The 20,657-nt window shown below is 36.3% G+C and overlaps 1 protein-coding gene across 3 annotated transcripts in view; it reads left to right on the top strand.

The window, feature by feature from the left end:
• The window catches only part of Ascc3 (activating signal cointegrator 1 complex subunit 3), a 310,799-nt gene that overhangs the window by 195,827 nt on the left and 94,315 nt on the right, over window positions 1-20,657 (top strand). For all 3 annotated transcript variants that reach the window (XM_036168670.1, XM_036168671.1, XM_036168672.1), the window contains 4 exons: window positions 12,652-12,789; window positions 12,885-13,005; window positions 14,170-14,302; window positions 20,470-20,595. In XM_036168670.1, the coding sequence (XP_036024563.1) occupies window positions 12,652-12,789; window positions 12,885-13,005; window positions 14,170-14,302; window positions 20,470-20,595 (518 nt within the window). The remainder of the gene's footprint in view (window positions 1-12,651; window positions 12,790-12,884; window positions 13,006-14,169; window positions 14,303-20,469; window positions 20,596-20,657) is intronic.

Below are 20,657 nucleotides of genomic sequence, written 5' to 3'. Positions count from 1 at the left end.
TCCCACTTGTGTGTACCTTTGGACAAGGCCTGGTCAATCACAGGACTCCTAAGACATATGTTTTGTTTACTTCCTAAGCTTAAAACAGAGTTTTTCAATTCTAGGGGAGTGGCTACAACACCTCAATATAATAAAGTACATAGATGATAACTAATCCACTGACATTGTATTAAATGAAGCTAAAAGCCCTTTCTAATACCTGAAATAAGACATGGATGAGCTCTTTCATCAAACAGTGCTAGAAGACCTGCCATAGCAGCCCAGTTGGTACTGTTTGCAAACAACATGCAGAGAAAAATTTAAAAATTCTACCAAAAGCTGTTAGCAATGAATGAATTCAGTAGAATATACAGAGTCAAAATGAATGCAGAAGCCATTAGTGTTGCTTTATGCTAGTTTGAATTATTTGAAATAGAAATCAAGAAAGCTATCCCATTTATAATAGCTACAAAGAATAATAATAAAATGCCTAAGAGTAAATTCACCTAATAAAATTAATTCAAGAAATTTGAAGAGAATACAAAAATGTAGAAGGGCAACTTATGCTCACAAAGTGAGAGCCAATGTTGACAGAATATCCATTATGAATTGATCAGAAATGTCCTCCCACAGGCTTGTGTTATGAACACTGTTCTACATTTAATGGTATTATCTTAAAGCTGTGGAGCACGTATGCGTTGGGGCCTGGCGGGAATAAAAAGGTTCCTAGAGATAGGTCCCACCATAAGTCTTGGTTTACCTACTCTGCTTCTTGGTTCACTGAAACATGAGGCCTCCACTAAATACTCTCACACCATGAATGCTACCAGTCTTTCCCCACTGTGATGGAGTGAAGTCACTGTGACTGCTGACAGATTGTCTTGTCAGGTGTCTGTCGTAAAAACACTACCATAAGAGAAGTCCAGTGTGATATCCATCAAAGTACCTGTGTAGTTTTCCACAGAAGTAGGAAATGCCACTCTTAAAATGTGGGCAGAACTACAAAGAGGCCCAAATACCAAAGACATTTTGAGCAATTCAATAAATTCAAAGCTGTAGTGATCAGCATAATACTGTCATTAAAAACTGATAAGTATATCCATCTGATTTTTGACAAAGGTGGTAAGACAGGGATTTAAGAAGCTGGGTATGGTGGCACATGCCTTAAATTCCAGCACTTAGAAGGCAAAAGCAGGCAATCTCTGAGTTCAAGGCCAGCCTGGTCTACATAGCAAGTTCTAGGCCAGCCAAGGCTACATAACAAGACCTTGTCTCCAAAGGAAAAAAGAGAGAGAGAAAGAAAAGAAGAAAGGAACATGTAGCATTTCCAAGGTTCTAGATTACCCTCCCTGCCAGAAAAGCAAAGCAGAGAGGGAGGAAAAGGGAAGGAGAGAAAGCAGGATGGCATACCTGCATCACAGCTCGTAGGAGCTAAGACGCTGGTGAACAGCAAAAACACATTAGAGAAAGGACAGTGTTTGCAATAAAGGATGCTGGGAAATTGATTTTTTTACTTGTAAAATCATGAAATTGCATACCTATCTCTTATGAGTTCCAACTCAAAATGGCTTAAAGACACAATAAAGAAAACTCAGCAGAATACAGAGATAGCCTTACAGAATAGGAGAAAATACTTGCAATGTATATATCTAACAAGGGATTAGTGTCCAGAATATGGTTTTCAAAAACTAAGAAAAAGAACTGAAGATCGAAACAGCAAGTAACCTAACAAAAATGGTCAGTGGGTCTAAACACATTTCTCAAAAGACAACACATAGGTACCAGGTATTAAGAAAAATGTTCAGTATCACTAATTGTCAAGTGCAAATCAAAACCACAGTTACTTCCCATTATACTAGTAATGATGGTATACATCAAAAAGACTACAGATACGAAGTTTGTACAAAACTACAGACACAACATTAAAGTGGTTAAATTTTATTTTAAGTACAATGGAGGGACTTTTGTTTATAAGGCCAATGCTTTTGTAGTTATGTGTGTCTGGTAAAGTTCTTGGCTTTACATAATTAACATTACAGTGAGGATAAGAGATGACAAGCAAATAAGTTAATGTGTGGTGATTTGCATGGAAAAAATAATAAATAGGAGAGATGGGAATGTTCACCATGGGATATTACACAGTAATCAAGGCATGAGGCCTCTGTTAAGGTAACATGAGTACAGCTGTAAAAGACAGGGAGCAAACCAAGCAGATGATAAGGAAGTAGTTCATAAGAACCAGGTGTACATACATACATACATGTACATTTTTATTTTTCCATTTTTCTTGTGGGTGTATTCACATTTTTGCATGTGTTTGAATGCATGTACATGTAGAGGCCCAAAGTTGGTGCCAAGAATCATTCTAAAAAACTCTTCTACTTTCTTCATTAAGAGAGAGTCTCTTAGTCAAACCTAGAGCTCACCAATATGGGTAGGTAGCCAGCTTGCTCTGGGGATTCCCTCTCTCCACCTTCTGAGGCTAGAATTACAAGTGATCTGTCATGAGCAGCCAGCCTTTAAACATGGGTTCTGGGAATCCAAACTCCAATAATTATACTTGAGTGGCAGCTTCTTTAACCACTAAGCCATTTCCCCAGATCTTTCACTTTTTGAGAACATTTTGTTACTTCTAGAACTATAAAGTAGGACTTAATAGTATGGATGGTGGCCTAGGGCCTCCTACCCTGCTGGCAGTAGTGAAGGAAAGATATATTTAGAATTAATAAGAGTTTATGATAGATGAAAGACAGAAAAAATAATCAAGAATGGCACCCTGGTTATTAACTCAGAACATAATGATGCTGCTTAATGAAATGGCAAAAAAAAAAAAAAAAAAAAAAATCTGAGAAATGAAGGATGGAATGGAATAAAGGAAGAAAGAAAATTGAACTCAAGAGTTGTTTTTTTGTTTGTTTGTTTTTTTTTTTACATATTTTTTGGTACGCCTAAGAGCTTTTAAGTGGAAATTACAAAGTGATTAAATGTAAGAGGTCTGTCAAACCTACTTCAGATGTGAACATATGGAGTTGGACATGTTTGTGTACAAGCAGACTTTGTGCCCAAGTGAGTTCATAACAGCCCTGGGCAGTGTAGAGAAGCAGAGGGACGTAAGGGAATCACTTGTTTTGAAGTGAGACAGAAAATGGGAAACTGTTAAAGGTGATAAGATGCCAGTAGACAGGGATCAGTGTAGGAGAAACCCTTGATTACATGAAGTGATGAAGGGAATTTATGATATGATAGAGAAGCTCCTAGTGTCATTTAACACTTGGAGGCTCTGTGAGTGAACTTGGCAAGGGGAAATCTGTTATGAACAGAAGCCAGTTTGGAATTAGCTACAGAGTAAATGAGGGGAGTGGGAAGAAATGGAGTGAACACACAATTTAGTTAACTGGTGCTTTGACTTGGCACTGAAAAGGTTCACTAAGTCACCTTCCCTCAGGTGTCCAACCATTCAGGTCCACACGCAAGAGGAATGGTGCTCGCTCTGGGTGTACCAGCCAAGCACTAAAAGATACGAAAGTGAGCGAAAGCCCCTTCTTCTGAATTGCTGCAAGCCACAAACATATATAAAGTTGGATTTCAGCTGGTTATGACAAAGCTATACCTGGAAGAAGCCAAGGGCCTTCTAGAGGTAAAGCCGAGGCTTGATATTTGGCTTCTGATTATTAGCCATTTCCTTCTATGAATTTCTCATGTGCTATTGTAACTTTTCCATCATTCTTTAGGCACAATTTCCTTCTACTAAAGGAATATTCGGATAACCTTCTGAGCAGTAACACAGCCAGGATCCCTAATTTCAGGCCTTTCTGCAATTACTGTCATTAGCAGCATCTGGCCAAGACGATCCATGAGCAATGAAAGTATCTTATCAAAGATGCCTCTGTACTCTAAGAACGGACTTAAGCATCCAAGGCCAAACAAAACAACACCTGTCTGCTAGGTCAGAAAGATAGCTTTCTTTCTTGTGCAATTTAGGGTGATACCCTCCTTTCTTACAACCTTACTAGTAGACCACTAACTTCCAACCTAACCACTTCTAGGAATGTAGACTGAGCACATAGATCCCCTTTTTGATATACTAACTGGTCATTAGCACTCAGTTGACCTCCACTTTTACCACTCCCATTTTGGGTTGTAAAAGAAAGCCTGATAGTCACTGCCTGGGGAAAATTCTTACCTGCCTTTATGACCTTGAAGGAATTCAGGCCTGGTGACCTGGCTGGAGGGAAAGGATTTGTTTGGGTATGTAACTGTAAAGCTAGAGAGAAGTTTAAAGCAAATGGACTAAAGAGCTCAGTGTCCTGAGATTCTTTTCCCCAAAATAAATCTTACTGTTGGTAGTTTCTCTTCTGAACCCTTGTGAAGTATATTCTTAAGGCTGACCATTTATTTGTTTGTTTGTTTGTTTTATTTTTATTTTATTTTATTTTTGTTTTTTTGAGACAGGGTTTCTCTGTGTAGCTTTGCGCCTTTCCCAGATCTCGCTCTGTAGACCAGGCTGGCCTCGAACTCACAAAGATCTACCTGCCTCTGCCTCCCAAGTGCTGGGATTAAAGGTGTGTGACACCACCGCCCGGCAAGGCTGGTCATTTAATAACATACAAGACTGAATTCAATGAATTCATTTTTTCCTCTCTCAGCAGATAGCAGAATGCTAGCAAAATTTATATTTACATTCTTCCCTCAGCTCTTTGTCTCTTAGTGTAGCTCCAAAGCCGCCCCTTTCTTTCTGTGTATTGTTAAATAAGATCTAAGTACCTCAAAATAATACAAGGATCTAGTTAATTTATATTTGTCCCTATAAGGGGAAATTAATGAGAATTTTCCAAAGCCTTTTGCCCTAAAAAAATGTAGAACAAAATATGTTAACTTGTTCCCAAAAGTCCCCCAGGACAGGTGGGAAACATCCAAAGATACGAAGCAGAAAAGGAAATATCTCTCTGACTGGGGCAAGCCAGGTAATGGATGTGGAAGGAGACAACATGAAAACAAGTATGAGAAATAAAACAGTATAGTTAAATCTTGTTAATGGGCTAGAAACCTACCCAAATTATATTAAACACTTTAAAAGTTTGCTAATTTTATATACTACTTTGAAGTAATTCATGAAAAATTATATTAGTGATGAACAAATTTCACTTTCATGGCCTTTGCTGAATAAGGAGCCAGCTAGCTGAGCAATAGCATTGCTTGTTCTCTGTTTCCTGATCTGGAATATAGTGTGATCAGTTGCTTCCCATTGATTGCTCTGCCTTCCCTTCCCTTCCATAGTGGACTTGCATTACAACTGCAAGCCAAAATAAACCCTCCTCCCTTAAGCTAGTTTGGTCAGGCATTTTTTCCTAGCAACAAGACCAGTAACCAATGCAACAAGTGTCTACCAATGACTTACATCCTTGGTGATGGTTTTTGCAGCGCTCTTGCCCCAGAGGAAAAGTCAGGACACACAACAGAATCCAATAACAAGAGTTTTATCAAGACAAAGAGAAAGGGAATAGATGTGAACAGGCCTGTGGAAGGACACATGTGAGAAAGAGACTGGGGGAACATGGCGCTGCCTTATAAAGGCCAGGACGCACCTCCGCACACAGACCCAGGTGCAGAGATCACACAATCATGTCCACAAGACTACATGACCTTGTAACCATGAGTCATGGGTCATGCAGAATGTATGACCAGGAGATGACTAGGTGGAGATGACTAAGTGTCCTGCCTGGCATGCATGGCCATGGGGTGTGGTTGGAATTCCTATCACTTGGCCCATTTTTATTTTCACTCTGACAAGGATCTTGCTGGGTTTAGCCCTCAAGCTAAAGGTCTTCCTTCCTATGTCAGCTTCAGGAGTAGCTGGAAACACCACACTGCTCTGTGTAAACCAGGCCTCATCCCTCTTAAAAACCAAGGAAATGCTTATGATGTGATTAGTCTAAAAATGAGGTGGAACACAGACATCTGTGAATTTGCTAAGCATTGAACATTTGGGTCCAGTTGGGACTCGTGGGATACAGGTGTGATTGTGAACATCAATTTTCATCCCTTAAACAACAGAAGTCAAGCTGTTTCTCTTTTCTTTAGTTGGTAGCATACATGGGTTCTTTATAGTTCTTTAAAGGATATATTATCAAATCTAGTCATGAACTTGTAGAAAATAGTTCTTATCTCAATTTTCCAGATGCAAAAACGAGAATAGAAAGATTGATTACTTTGGGTGATGCACAAACAAGTGACAAGCTGGACCCAAACACAGGGTAGCAAACTCAGCCTGTTTTGTTTGTTGTTTTTTTTTTTTTTTTTTAATCTTGCAATATTTACAGTAAGTAGGCTTATTGGCAACATATTGACTTTCAATAAGATAGAAAAGCAGAATTTGATGAGGAAAAATATGCAAAAAATTCAGTAGCTATAAGAACAAGGAACTGACAAGACTGTCATTTCACAATCAAGAAGTTGAACAAGATGTTATTTGGTTTTAGTTTATAGAACAAGATAATTGAGGTGTTCTTTTTCAGGCATAGGTATAGAAATATTAAAACACTAAAGAATATTTGCAAATCATCTGAGTAGATTTCCCCAGTGTGTAGATGATAATTACTCATTGTATCAAATCTTAACCTGTTTTCTGCATACAGTCTGGAACAATGAGATCTAGTGAGCATTATAACTGTAAGTAGTCTCTCATTCATGTGGTAATATATGGGGCACTGTGTTGCATGGCATGAACTACATCCAGCAGTTCTGAGATCAGGACTGACTATCCACCGCTAGTTATATGACCCCAGTATGCTGCTTGGCTGCTAAGCCTTAAATTTCCACATGTAAAAGGAATGGTAACAACTTTATCCTCATGGGACTGCTGTGACAAACATGTTGGATCCTGAAAAATAACATATTTTTAGTGTGCTGACTATTATGGATTGTTCCTGTGCTTACAAAGTACCATCTTAAAAACATTATAGATTAGGATGCCCAATTGGCATCTGCAGATATCTAAAATTTGATACTCAACTTTGGTAGTATGTAGTATCATGGTTCTACAACACTGAGTATGCCATATAAATAGGCTACTTCTGCTGAAAGTAGCACTATGAAGTGAACTTTTACATTATATTTATGCTCTTCTGGTTATCATTCATGATTTAATTCATGCTAATAAAATATAATTGTGCTACTTTAAAAAGTTAACTCTCTAATATTCCTCTTCAAATTCAGTCTCTTCTGTATTTGAAAAGCACCCTGATATATGGACATATTCTTCAAGCATGTATTTGAATCAGAACTCTCTAAAAATGGAAATAAGTATCAATGTTATATTTAAAAGTAATTGTTTACACAAGGATTTTCTGCTAGTGACATAGGGAATTAATTTAGAGATGTGTGTAAGGAAAACATGTTAATATCTTACTTTGTGATTCCAGTAAGAATTAGGCCAATCAAAAAATAACTTTTAAATGCTATTCTATGTTTTTGGAAAATGTGGCAAAACTGTTATTGTTTATATTTTATTTATTTATTGTTTAGGTTTGTATTTACGTATTTTTAATTCACACTTTATTTCTGTATTTACTTCACATGTAATTTTTTTATCAGTATTACTAGAAGTAGAGCCCATAGCTTTATGTGTGAAAAGCTGGGACTGTGTTGCTAAGCTTTGCCCTCAGGCAGATTTATTTCCTTGATCACATATGTATATGCTTAAAATTAATATGTCACTATATGTTAATCTTTTGCAGTGTGGTTGTATTTGCCATTCAGAGAAGGTCAGGAAAGAAATTTTGTAGTGTTGGGAAAATTTGAAAACTTTTATTCCGAATAACTATTTCTTGAATTCTTTTCTGTTAACATATCAGTAAAATGTTCTATGTTGTTTCTTTCATTGATAATTTCCCCTCTTATATCTGTGGGGTTCATCATAGAGAAACAGTTGAGAAATTAATACTTTGCAATTATAAGAAAATACTTAAAATTCATTTAACATCTGTATCAATGTGATTAGTTTATTTCTGTTTTTAAAAGTCTTTGTAACATTCATGATTCTTCTGCTTAGTGTATCTTCTGTTGAGCAATGTAGGCCATTGATAAGCATTATTCAGTGGCATATGGTCTGAGTCTGACATGCTTTGAAAAAGAGTACAGAGTTCTGATAATGAGGATTCTGTGAAAATGGGAAAACCAGCACAGCAGATATGCTTTGAGAAGCTATGGGATTTTAGCATCTTGAAACAATATATCACATTCAGAGGGACAGAGCTGGGCTGCACAGTCTGTTAGCTCATTCTTGTCCAATCTGGTCTGTTTCTTGTGGAGCCAGCATTGTCATCAGCTTGCTGAATTATATTCTGACTGGAATGCACGTTAGGCCCAGAGTAATGTATCTACTTAAATGGAATCCTATCTCTCTACAAAAGCTTTTTGAGTATAATAAATTTAAAATATAAAAAATTTTATTAAGTTAAAGTAAATGGTTCAACAGCTTACATATGTGCCGCTTCTCCTAACCCCTAAACAGACCGCTCCAAAGAATATAGATCTGTTTCTCTTTTATGTACAATATTGAGTATTTTTTGTTTAACTATTAGGTGGTCTGACATATTTCAAATGCTGTTTATTGGAATAATACCAATGCATTACAACAAATATTTGTTAAACAGAAATGAACAATAGAATTGAAACTTCCTGTTGTTTTCATTATTGTAGTTAGTCATAATTCTGTAGCATCTCATCTTATCAAAAATTAACCCTTTCAGTCCTATGGTATCCATTCTTATGTAACAAATAATGTGTCTTACAGCTATATAGAGTTGTACTATATATCCTTGGAGAAATTGAGATGATAACCCAAATACTTTTTGAGAATCTTATTTTATTGATTCAAAGTTGAGAAAGGTTACTATACTGATTTCAAAATCAATGAAACTTTTAAATTTAAACATACTGAGTTGTACAAACAAACTAAGTGTGATGTTAACACTACTCATTGTATAAAGGATAATCTGTGATAAACTTTGTAAATTGATAGCACAATGGCAGGCAAATAGAAAGTGCTAAAGAAATATCTGTTAAAATGTTTAGCTTTCAATATCTAAAAATTTCCCAATTTTTTGCTTGACTTAAAATAATTTGATAAAGGTGAAACTCATTTTAAAATATAATAACAAATACTTATGATTCAATAAAATGTATTTTTTAATTCCTTTAGGCTACTTTAGTAGTATTTTATGTTTAATGAATAGCATCTATAAATTTTCCCCTTTGTTACTGAGAAAATTCAGATTCTTCTCTAGAAACTGTATAATAAATGAAGTTGTTTTTTTTTTCTTTTTTTATTTATTTCTCCTCTTGAGGATTTCAGGGATTGTCAGTTCAGACAGGCAAAGCATTCTTTTTAGTGCACTGATTTATGTGAGTTTGAGGTGGGGAGAGTGAGAAACAGCTCCTCTTCCCCCAATCCTCCTGTCACAAGGTGTTTTGGTTTTTGAATGGCAGATGGCACATTACTTTTGAGGTATGATTGTCATGGGACACTGTGAATTACACAATTCACATGTACTTTTTTAAGTTTAAAAGTATCAGTGAGTCAATACAAGTGGAAAATACCTTATACGGTGAAAATGACATGTGTAATTTATGAGACAATTTAAGAACGTCTGTCCCTGTGCCATCTTCATTGTAGACAGTGTACATATCTTATAGTAATTTTCAGAGAAGTTTTTTTTTTTATGTTCACAGATACATGCAAAAATGCTGTTAGTTATGTATTATGAGATAGAATGCACTGCTAATACACTACAACTATCACAATGAAAGTTAATAAGTAACATTTCTAATGTGTGTGTTATTCAAAGTATTGCTTACTCAATGCATTGCTTTCTATAAATATTACTATTAAGCTTTACCTCCCTTTTAAAGTATTATTAGTATAGGACAACTTATTCCCACATTATAAAATCTTACAAGTTTTTTATTGTGAAAACAAAATGAATAGGAATGGAAGCAATGATTGCTTTCATGGGTGATATGGACTTTGTATTTTTGCTAAACTTCAACATCCAGATACGGTCCCTTAATTGGAAATTTTGAGATGTTTAGTTTATGCACACCCAGAAGAGGGAATGTATGCAGGTTCAGCTGTGCATGATAGAAGTTGTCGGTAGAAAAACAAAATGAAATGAGATCTAAAGACAATAATAGTTATTTGTATTTCTGTTTCAAGCATATAAAATTGTACGTTACCTTTTCCAAGTTCTCACTCCAGTACTGAGTACTAGGGGCATGTGTTGATAAGGCTATAGAGGTAACTAAAATAGAATAGTCTTTAAAGGGTATGATGTTGAATGCTCATGGCGGGAAAAGCTTCCTATGTTGTCCCTGAGGTTACTTTCTGCTTTAAGGACAAGCACAGAGGATCACTAACAGAAGAGATTGGACTTTCTGTTTAGTTCTTTACAAGAAACAAATTTTAAAAGCAAATAAAATTTAGTGCTTATTACCATCAAATTTCTCTTATATTCATTACTTCTAATGTACAGTGAACATTCAAAGAATATTTATAAAGCATGTTTCAAAAAACATGAAGACCTGTGAAACTTAACTGAGATAAATGGAGCTTAGACATGAACTCTTTAAAAATACAAAAGCTAGAATATGTGAACATTTTGAATACATTAAAAAATTTTAAATAAGAAATTATATAGTTTAACTTTGAAATAAGTAATCATATAGCTACAGTTTCCAGTTTAATTGATAGAAGATACACTTTGGATTTTCACCATAATTCCAGTGCAAAAATAAAGTGTATGTATATGTGTGTGTATATATATATATATATATACACACATACATACACACAATTGTTCAGATACAAATTAAAACCACAACAGAAGTTATATAAGAAGTTATATAGAAGGCAAATTTATATTTTATAGATGTTTGATAAAAATTTACGTTGGGCACTAAATATAGACGAAAGTTTCTTGGGTCCTGCCAAGCCCCCACAGTCCCATGGCCCACTTATAAAATAATCATTCAGAAGCTTATATTAATTATAATTGCTCAGCCATTACTCAGGCTCATTACTGACTAGCTCTTACACTTAAATTAACCCATAATTCTTATTTATGTTTAGCCTTATGGCTTGGTACCTTTTCTCAGTTCTGCCTTGTCACCTTGCTTCCTCTGTGTCTGGCTGGCCACTTCTGACTCAGCCCTTCCTCTTCCCAGAATTCTCCTCTTCTCCTCACCCGGCCTGTACTTCCTGCCTGGCTACTGGTCAATCAGTTTTTTATTTATCAACAATTCAGAGCAACACATTCACAGCATACAGAACAAAATCCCACAGCAAGTGAATACTTTGAACATTGGGACTGTCACTTATTTTAAATAATAAGTAAAATGAAATTTGAAAAACTGAATAAGAATTCTTATGGACAAAGGGTTGATACCTATAAGCGCAAAGGGCTGTATTACACCAATAAGAAAAATAGAGCTGTCACATCAACTAAAGTGAAATGGTACTTCACTGAAAAAAACAACAAGGGAATATGAAAGGCTTTTAGCTGCTGATCAAAGCAATAAGAAATAAACAAAAATAGTCAGTCTGGCTTTTTAATGATCAAAAAATTTCAGACTCAGATATGTTTATAATTTATATGAGCTTTCTTGTCAGGAAAGTTTGGAGTAGACACCCTTCAAACATCTTCAAACTGTTTTTACCCATTGGCAAATTTACATATAAGGCTAGTAGTAGCTATTATTACATGACTTTAATGGAGGGATTTAAATGCCTATGTAAGATTACCATTATTATTTCTAATTTACAGATAAACTCAGGCAGTCATCTGACTTAATGAGCACTAGGTTTAGTATGAAAACTTTGTTGGGATAATTATTCTGTCTGGTAGGATTGTATCAGATTCTTTTTGTTGCTTGCATTTTCTCAAGTTCAGACACAAATCCAAAAAGATAAGTATCTTTTTAATATAACAAGGAAACTGGCACTATTTTTTTTTTAAGCTGAGGATTGAACCCAGGGCCTTGCGCTTGCTAGGCAAGCGCTCTACCACCAAGCTAAATCCCCAGCTCTTTGGTGGCGCACGCCTTTAATCCCAGCATTTGGGAGGCAGAGCCACTCGCATCTCTGTAAGTTCGAGGCCAGCCTGGGCTACCAAGTGAGTTCCAGGAAAGGTGCAAAGCTACTCAGAGAAACCCTGTCTCGAAAATTTAAAAAAAAAAAAAAACCACAATGATACTGAATCTTCTTAGACAATATTAAATCATTTCAAATAGTCTTTAATCATTGAGGGGGGGGGTTGGTTTTGTTTGTTTTGGTTTGGTTTGGTTTTTCAAGACAGGGTTTCTTTGTGTAGCTTTGCACCTTTCCTGGATCTTGCATGGGGGTAGTTTATGTTTATCATCATATATTTTTCTCTTGTTACATAATATTAAAATGGGTAGTTTGGAGGATATGTTTTTACCAAGAAGGAATTCTTTTCAGTTTATTCAGCTTTAATGAAAAGAGAGAGGCTATGTGTTTGTTTCCATATGATGGTATTAAAAGCAAAAAAAAAAAAAAAAAAAAAAAAGGCATGTCAATCAAAAATAATTGGAATATATGAGTATTTTGGAGCTGATGCACCTGCATCTAGGACTTGTGCTTGCATTTATTGGCAGATGGAGAACATTATTGGGACAATACGAGATTCCAACCTGAAGCTGACTCTAGCTTTTGGGATAGGAATGCATCATGCTGGACTACATGAAAGAGACCGAAAAACTGTGGAAGAGCTGTTTGTGAACTGTAAAGTCCAGGTACGATCCCCTCCTCCATGAACACATGTTTAAAAGTAACATAGAAGTTTTATTTTACTAGCTGTAGGACATTGGCTTTATCTTTTATCTTTTAGGTTCTCATTGCTACAAGCACATTAGCATGGGGTGTAAACTTTCCAGCTCACTTAGTAATTATTAAAGGAACTGAATATTATGATGGAAAAACAAGACGTTATGTGGATTTTCCCATCACAGGTAATTTTTTCTTAAGCTTATATTTCATCCTTAGAAGTTTAGGTTCATATAAGTTAAATTTTGAGAATTCATCTCATTTAAATATATAATAATGAAATATAATAAGTTAATCGTTTTTCAGCAAAATGCTTCAGAAAATATTAAACTTTTTTATTCCATTTAACTTGCCCAATTCACTAATAATCAAAATCATAGTTAATGATTTCAAATTCATAAATAAAAGTACTGGTTAATAACTATTAGGTGCAATAAATTTTACCTCAGAACTATAATTAATAGATTTCAAAAGCTATATAGTTTTTAAGTTATAAATTATTACAAAGGTTCCTACAGATTATAAAGTGAAAAAATTATTCTCTGGGAGGATGAAAGAAAATAAACTTCTTGTCCAGAGGAAACAGTAATCAAATACCCTCACAGGAGAAGTTTTCCTGTATGGGCTTTACTTTTCCTTGTTTATTTAAAATAGAATTATTATTTATTTTGTGTGGGTGCATGTATGTATACATGCTCACATTGTGTGTGGAGGTACATGTGTGGGGCCACACCAGCAGTGTGTGTGCATGCAGGTGGAGGCCAGAGGTTGATACCAGTTGTCTTTCTCAGTCACTTTTTACTGTATTTACTAAAGCAGAGGCTTTTGCTAAAGCCGGAGTTCATTAGTCCAGTTAGCCAGCTTGTCTTGTGAACTCATGTCTGCCTCCCAAGTGCTCGGATACAGAGACACTGCCATGCCCTTCTGGCTTTTCTGTTAGTGCTAGGTCTCAAACTCCTGTCCTCACACCTGTGCAGCAAGTGCTTTATCCACTGAGCCACCTCCACAGGCCCTACAACATCAATATTCTTAAATAGCATCTTAAATCACGTAGCTCAAGAGAACTTTATTTCACAGATAGTGTAAGCTACCATTTTAAGAGTTAGTCTTAATCACAATTGCTTATTTAATATAAATTTTTGATTATAGACTGTATGATATGTGTGTTTATATCATGTATATAAATATATATTTATTTATTATGTATGTTAGAGATTGTAGTCATGATGATCAAAGAAGCACGTGTTCTGAAAGTGTTTTCTTGTCTGTTAGTTCTTGATGCTAGAAGCGTGAGCCTTTACCTCATGCTCAGTGTCACTACAGGATGCCTCTTATTCTCTCTCTCATAGATGTGCTGCAGATGATGGGCCGAGCTGGGAGACCTCAGTTCGATGACCAGGGCAAAGCTGTAATTCTTGTTCATGATATAAAAAAAGATTTTTATAAAAAATTTCTTTATGAACCTTTCCCAGTAGAATCAAGGTAAGTTTTCTTTTAAACTAACGGGTTTTATTTCATAATGAGTTTATATTTCCCTGGTTATGTTTCTTTTCAATTATAAATAAATTTGTCATACACTGTATTTGATCCTATTCTTTCTGATTCCCCAGCTTTTCTCATATTATCCCCACCTCCCTACCCACCCAACTTCATGTTCATGCAACCTTCCTCTTTCTCTCCCCTATTTTCTGTCTCCCTGTCTCAAAAGAAACAAAAAAAGAACAAAAAACAAAAGTCCAGTAAAACAAAAAAAAAAAAAATCACAACAAAGTAAAAAGCTATTTGCAATTAATTGATCTCCTGGGAAAAGGAAAATCAGTTTTCACCAATGGAGTGACACTGTGTATCATCTGCCCTCTGGACAGGCCCTGTGCCTTGGAGTAGTTGGCCAACACAAAACAGACTTTATGGTAGCTTCTTTTTTTTGTTTTGTTTTGTTTGGGTATTTTTTTTGTCCTGATAATGTTTTACTAAAACACAATTAGTAAAACTTATAGCAGAACTTAACAGCGCAGTTATTACTGTGAGACAACATGCAGCTGTTACTATTATTTTAAGGGAAAATTTGTTGTATGCCCTTATGGCTACTGTGCATACTGAACCAGATGACAAAGGTTGAACTCTGAGCTCTGCCACTTAATTCCTTGATATTGAGCAGTTCGTTTCCTGTTTCGTTGTGTGTAATGTGGGAGTGATAGCCATTCTAGCTTGCTCATTTGTGTTTGTAGGAATCAGATGAATAATGCTTGGAATCAATATCTGTTGTGGGGAAAGCATTCAGTACAGTATTACTTTTCTGAGGAATTTGTATTTTCCTTGGTATTTGTTTTCTGTACTTTTTTTGATAAATAGTCCACAGTAAGGAGGCATGTAATTAATAGTTTATATTGCTGATCATGTAATACAAGAATTCTATTCCCCACTACCTGTAACTCCAGCACTGCTAGAATCCCATACTCTCTTCTGGCTTCCAAGTGCACTACATTCATGTGCACCAACCCCTCCTAGACACACACACACACACACACACACACACACACACACACACACACGCGCACACACACACACGAAAATAAGAATCAATCTTAAAATAAGAATAAACATTTATTAAAGACTTCAGTGGTCCCAAAGATTGGTGGTTGCCTTTTGTTTGCTTGCTTTGGCTTTTATATTTGTGAAGTCTTGGGGATTGAACCTAGGGCCTGAGGCATGCTAGGCCCTACCACTACATATATCACTGCCAACCTTCTTTTTATTTTGAGACAGGGTTTTACTAAGCTACCCAGATTGACCTTGGACTCCCTCAGTAGCCCAGGCAGGCCTTGAACTAGCTAGCAGCTTCCATGCCCTTCCCCCTAGAAGCGTAGATCACTGAATTATACCACTAATCTCTGCTGTTTGTTTGTTTGATTCTGTTTTCCAAAGATGAAAAAAATTATATGTTTATGTCTAAATATCAGGATTTGAAAAACATCATAAAAATTAAAAAAGATAATAAGACAACTTTATACAAATGATTTTTACATTTTAGCTCAAAGGGTAAAATTTATTTTAAAAATTACTAAAACTGGCACAGTAAAAAAGAAAATGTAAGTCATCAGTATCAGATCTGGCAAAGCAGTTGAATTCGAAATGTAGAATTCTTTCATAATGAAATCTTCTGACGCAGATGCTTCACTGTTGAACTCTTTGTATTATAGGAAGAATACTATCAGTCATAAATGAGTATTTTCCTAGTAATAAAAAAGATAGGATTTGCAAGGTATAGTGGCGCACACTTTTAATCCCAGCACTCAGGAGGCAGATTCAAGAAAATCTATGTAAATTAGAGGCCATCCTGGTCTACATAGCATATTCCAGGCCAACCACAACTAGACTGCATAGTGAGAGCCTATCTAGAGAAAAACAGATAGAGGAGAGATGAAAAGAAACATTAGGAATAAGTTTATAGGTTTTATGGAGTCAGAACAACTTAGATGTTAAAATTAAGTAAGAAATCTTTTGAAGAACTTATCAGACATGAATACAGAAATCCAAAACAAAAGATCACTAAATTAAACTCGGCAATATATATGAATAGTTAAAAGTACATTTTGCCCTGTAAATGCAAAAACTATTTCTGAAAACAAGTGGATCTAATTCACCACAAAAACAAGTGAGAAATATCATATGACCATCTCATATACATTTTTAAAGAATTTGGCATAACATACCCATTTATAATATAACTAATTTATTCCGGACATTGTATAATAAAAAGGTAATTTTTTCTTGTGCTGTGACCATTGCTAATGTCTTATATGTCATAGAATATTCTATAGTTAATTCAGTTCTTTATTAGTACACATTTAGCAATCCAGATTTCTCCTCTTCAAAGATTTGTTTTCCTGCTTTTTTTTCTCCTTTTTTTTATTTATTATAATTGTCTTTTAATTTTACACATCAGCCATGGGTTCCCGTCCTCCCCACTCCTGTCCCCGCGCCCACCTTCCCCCCAGCCCCTCCCCTCCATTCCCACCTCCTCCAGGGCCAAGACTCCCCTGGGGGATTCATTTAAACCTGGTGAATTCAGTACAAGCAGGTCCAGTCCCCTCCTTCCAGGCTGAGCAAAGTGTCCCACTGTAAGCCCAAGGTTCCAAACAGCCAGCTCATGCACTAAGGACAGGTCCAGGTCCCACTGCCTGAGTGCCTCCCAAATAGTTCAAGCTATTCAATTGTCTCACTTATCCAGAGGCACTGATCCAGCTGGGGGCTCCACAGCCTTTGGTTCATAATTCATGTGTTTCCATTAGTTTGGCTATTTGTCCCTGTGCTTTTTCCAGTCTTGGTCTCAACAATTCACACTCTTACAGTCCCTCCTCTTTCTCGACAATTGGACTCCTGGAGCTCCACCTGGGGCCTGGCTGAGGATCTCTGCATCCACTTCCATCAGTTATTGGATGAAAGTTCCAGCATGACTGTTAGGGTGTTTGGCCATCTGATCACCAGACTAGGTCAGATCAGGCTTTCTCTCAACCATTGCTAGTAGTCTACAGAGGATGTATCATTGTGGATTTCTGGGGACCTCTCCAGCACTCTGCCTATTCCTGTTCTCATGTGGTCATCATTTATCATGGTCTGTTATTCCTTGTTCTCCCTTTCGGTTCTTGATCCAGCTGGGATCTCCTGCTCCCCTAAGCTTTCTTTCTCTCAAACCTTACTCTTCATTACTCCCACTGTTGCCCAGGTTGTTCATGGAGATCTCATCCATTTCTATGTCATTGGGTGATCCCTGTGTCTTCTTAGGGTCCCATTTTCTAGGTAGCCTCCCTGGAGTTGTGTTGCAGTCTAGTCATCTTTGTTTTACATCTAGTATCCTACTATGAGTGAGTACATACTATGTTTGTCTTTCTGAGTCTGGGTTACCTCACTCAGGATGATTTTTTTCTAGATCCATCCATTTGCCTGCAAACCTCATGATGTCATTGTTTTTCTCTGCTGAGTAGTACTCCATTGTGTATATGTACCGTATTTTCTTTATCCATTCTTCAATTGAAGGGCATCTAGGGTAAGATGTCAGAAAATGGAAAGATCTCCAATGCTCATGGATAGGCAGGATTAACGTAGTAAAAATTGCAATCTTATCAAAAGCAATCTACAGATTCAATGCAATCCCCATCAAATTACCAACACAATTCATCACAGACCTGGAAAGAATAATACTCAACTTCATATGGAAAAACAAAAAACGCAGGATAGCCAAAAGAATCCTGTATAATAAAACAACCTCTGGAGGCATCACGATCCCTGACCTCAAGCTCTACTATAGAGCTACTACAGTAATAAAAACAGCATGATACTGGCATAAAAAAAACCGACATGTGGACCAATAGAATCGAATTGAAGACCCTGACATTAACCTGCACACCTATTAACATATAATTTTTGACAAGCCAAAAATGTACAATGGAAAAAAGAAAGCATCTTCAACAAGTGGTGCTGGCATAACTGGATGTCAACGTGTAGAAGGCTGCAAATAGATCCATATCTGTCACCGTGCACAAAACTTAAGTCCAAGTAGATCAAAGACCTCAACATAAATCCATTTACTCTGAACCTGATAGAAGAGAAAGTAGGAAGTACTCTTGAACGCATTGGCACCGGAGATCACTTTCTAAGTATAACACCAGTAGCACAGACACTGAGAGAAACAATTAGTCAATGTGACCTGTTGAAACTGAGAAGCTTTTGTAAAGCAAAGGACACGGTCAGCAAGACAAAGCGACAGCCTACAGAATGGCAAAAGGTCTTCACCAACACCCTACATCTGACAGAGGGCTGATCTCCAGAATATATAAAGAACTCAAGAAATTAGATATGAAAATGCCCAACAGTCCAATTAAGAAATGGGCTATAGTACTAAACAGAGAATTCTCCACAGAGGATGTTCAAATGGCTGAAAGACATTTAAGGAACTGCTCAACATCCCTAATTATCAGGGAAATGCAAATCAAAACGACTCTGAGATACCACCTTACACCTGTCAGAATGGCTAAGATCAAAAACACTGAAGACAGCTTATGCTGGAGAGGATGTCAAGCAAGGGGAACTCTCCTCCACTGCTGATGGGATTGCAAGCTTGTACTGCCACTTTGGAAATCAATATGGCGCTTCCTTAGATAATTGGAAATCCATCTCCCCCAAGACCCAGCTGTAGCACTCTTGGGCATATACCCAAGGAATGCTCAATCATACCACAAGGGCATTTGCTCAGCTATGTTCATATCAGCCATAACCTGGAAACAACCAAGATTGTTTTTTCTGTGTGTGTTTTGCCTTCATGTTTGTCAGGGCACTCATGCCTGCCATGCTAAAGGAGGCCAGAAGAGGGCATCAGATCCCCTAGAACTGGAGTTATAGGCTGCTGAGTTGCAGTATGGGTACCAGCAATTGAGGTCAGGTCCCCTCTGCAAGTACTCTTAACTGCTGAGGCATCTTTTTCTTTAGCCCCACAGTTTCCTCCTCTTTTGTATAATGTAACAGTGAAGCATTTTACCTTTCTTATGTTGCATACAAATGTTTCTCTATCAGATTATGATGAAAAAAAGGAAATTGCTAGATTATCATCAGCCCTCAAATGGATATTGCCAGTACTCTTCATGCAGACTGTATCCATTTTCATTTTGTCACAATAAATTGAGATTGACATAGAGAACATATTTTACATTCAGGTTTTTTTTAATCTATTCATGTGCTTTACAAAAGCTAATTTGAATACTTGCATATGTTTCTATTTGTAATTATTTAGCCCTTTTTGTTAAACATTGCTTGCTTTTTCTGTATTTTACATACAAAACTAAAAATAACATGTTCTTTCTCAGGCTTTCAACACATCTTATTACCTTGCATCATGCTACTGCCCTATTTTTCCAAGCACTTAATATTCACTGGGTAAATAGAGGAAATATCCTTGCTTTTTCCTATCATCCCTGTCTCACAAGTTCCCTTTTCATCTTCCTTGTTATTTATTCCATGCTTACTCCAGCACTTCATATGTTCTTCATTTCACTCAACAAAGCCTCCTCTCTTGATTCACATTTTCTTTCTCTGTAAGTTCTAGTTCCCTTCCTGCCAGCCTGTGTTTTATGTTTCCATATAACCATTCTTTTCTTTAAAATTGATATCAGGGATAGCCATTTGTTGAGTATTTACCAGATGACTGGTAGTAGTAATTGCTTTCAGGAGGTTGTTCCTACTTAAGGTATTCTGGGGAAATTCTGTATTACTATAGTACTCTTTGGACTCTGTTTATATTTATGCAAAAAATGCAACATACATTTTAACAAGAAAGATCATAAGTATATATATGTGTGTGTGTGTGTGTGTGTGTGTGTGTGTGTGTGTATGTATGTATGTATATATACACATACACACACCACACTTATGTTAGTTAATGTATCCTTAAGCTCATGGTGCTGTGATAAGTTTTAGAATTTGTAACAAGTTTTACCAGTTATCACCAAATAATGAAATAAATTACTTGTAAATTATACATCGTTGTTATACATAAATAAAGCCATTTTTGGTAGCTTATAACATAAAAATCTGAATCTTTACTGAGATAAGTGTTTATTGTTCATTGTATTTCTTGTCTTTTATTCAATATGTAGCTTATTGGGAGTGCTTTCTGACCACTTAAATGCAGAGATTGCTGGAGGTACAATAACATCTAAGCAAGATGCAATGGATTATATCACATGGACTTACTTTTTCCGACGTCTCATCATGAACCCCAGGCAAGTGTGGGGCTCTGTGAAAGGGCAATTGCACATTGTATGCACAAAAATCACAGGTACTT

This window comes from Onychomys torridus, chromosome 19 (assembly GCF_903995425.1).
Source record: "Onychomys torridus chromosome 19, mOncTor1.1, whole genome shotgun sequence".
NCBI classification, from domain to species: Eukaryota; Metazoa; Chordata; class Mammalia; order Rodentia; family Cricetidae; genus Onychomys; species Onychomys torridus.
Note: the sequence above shows the minus strand (reverse complement) of the source record. Positions and strands in the feature narration are given on the sequence as shown.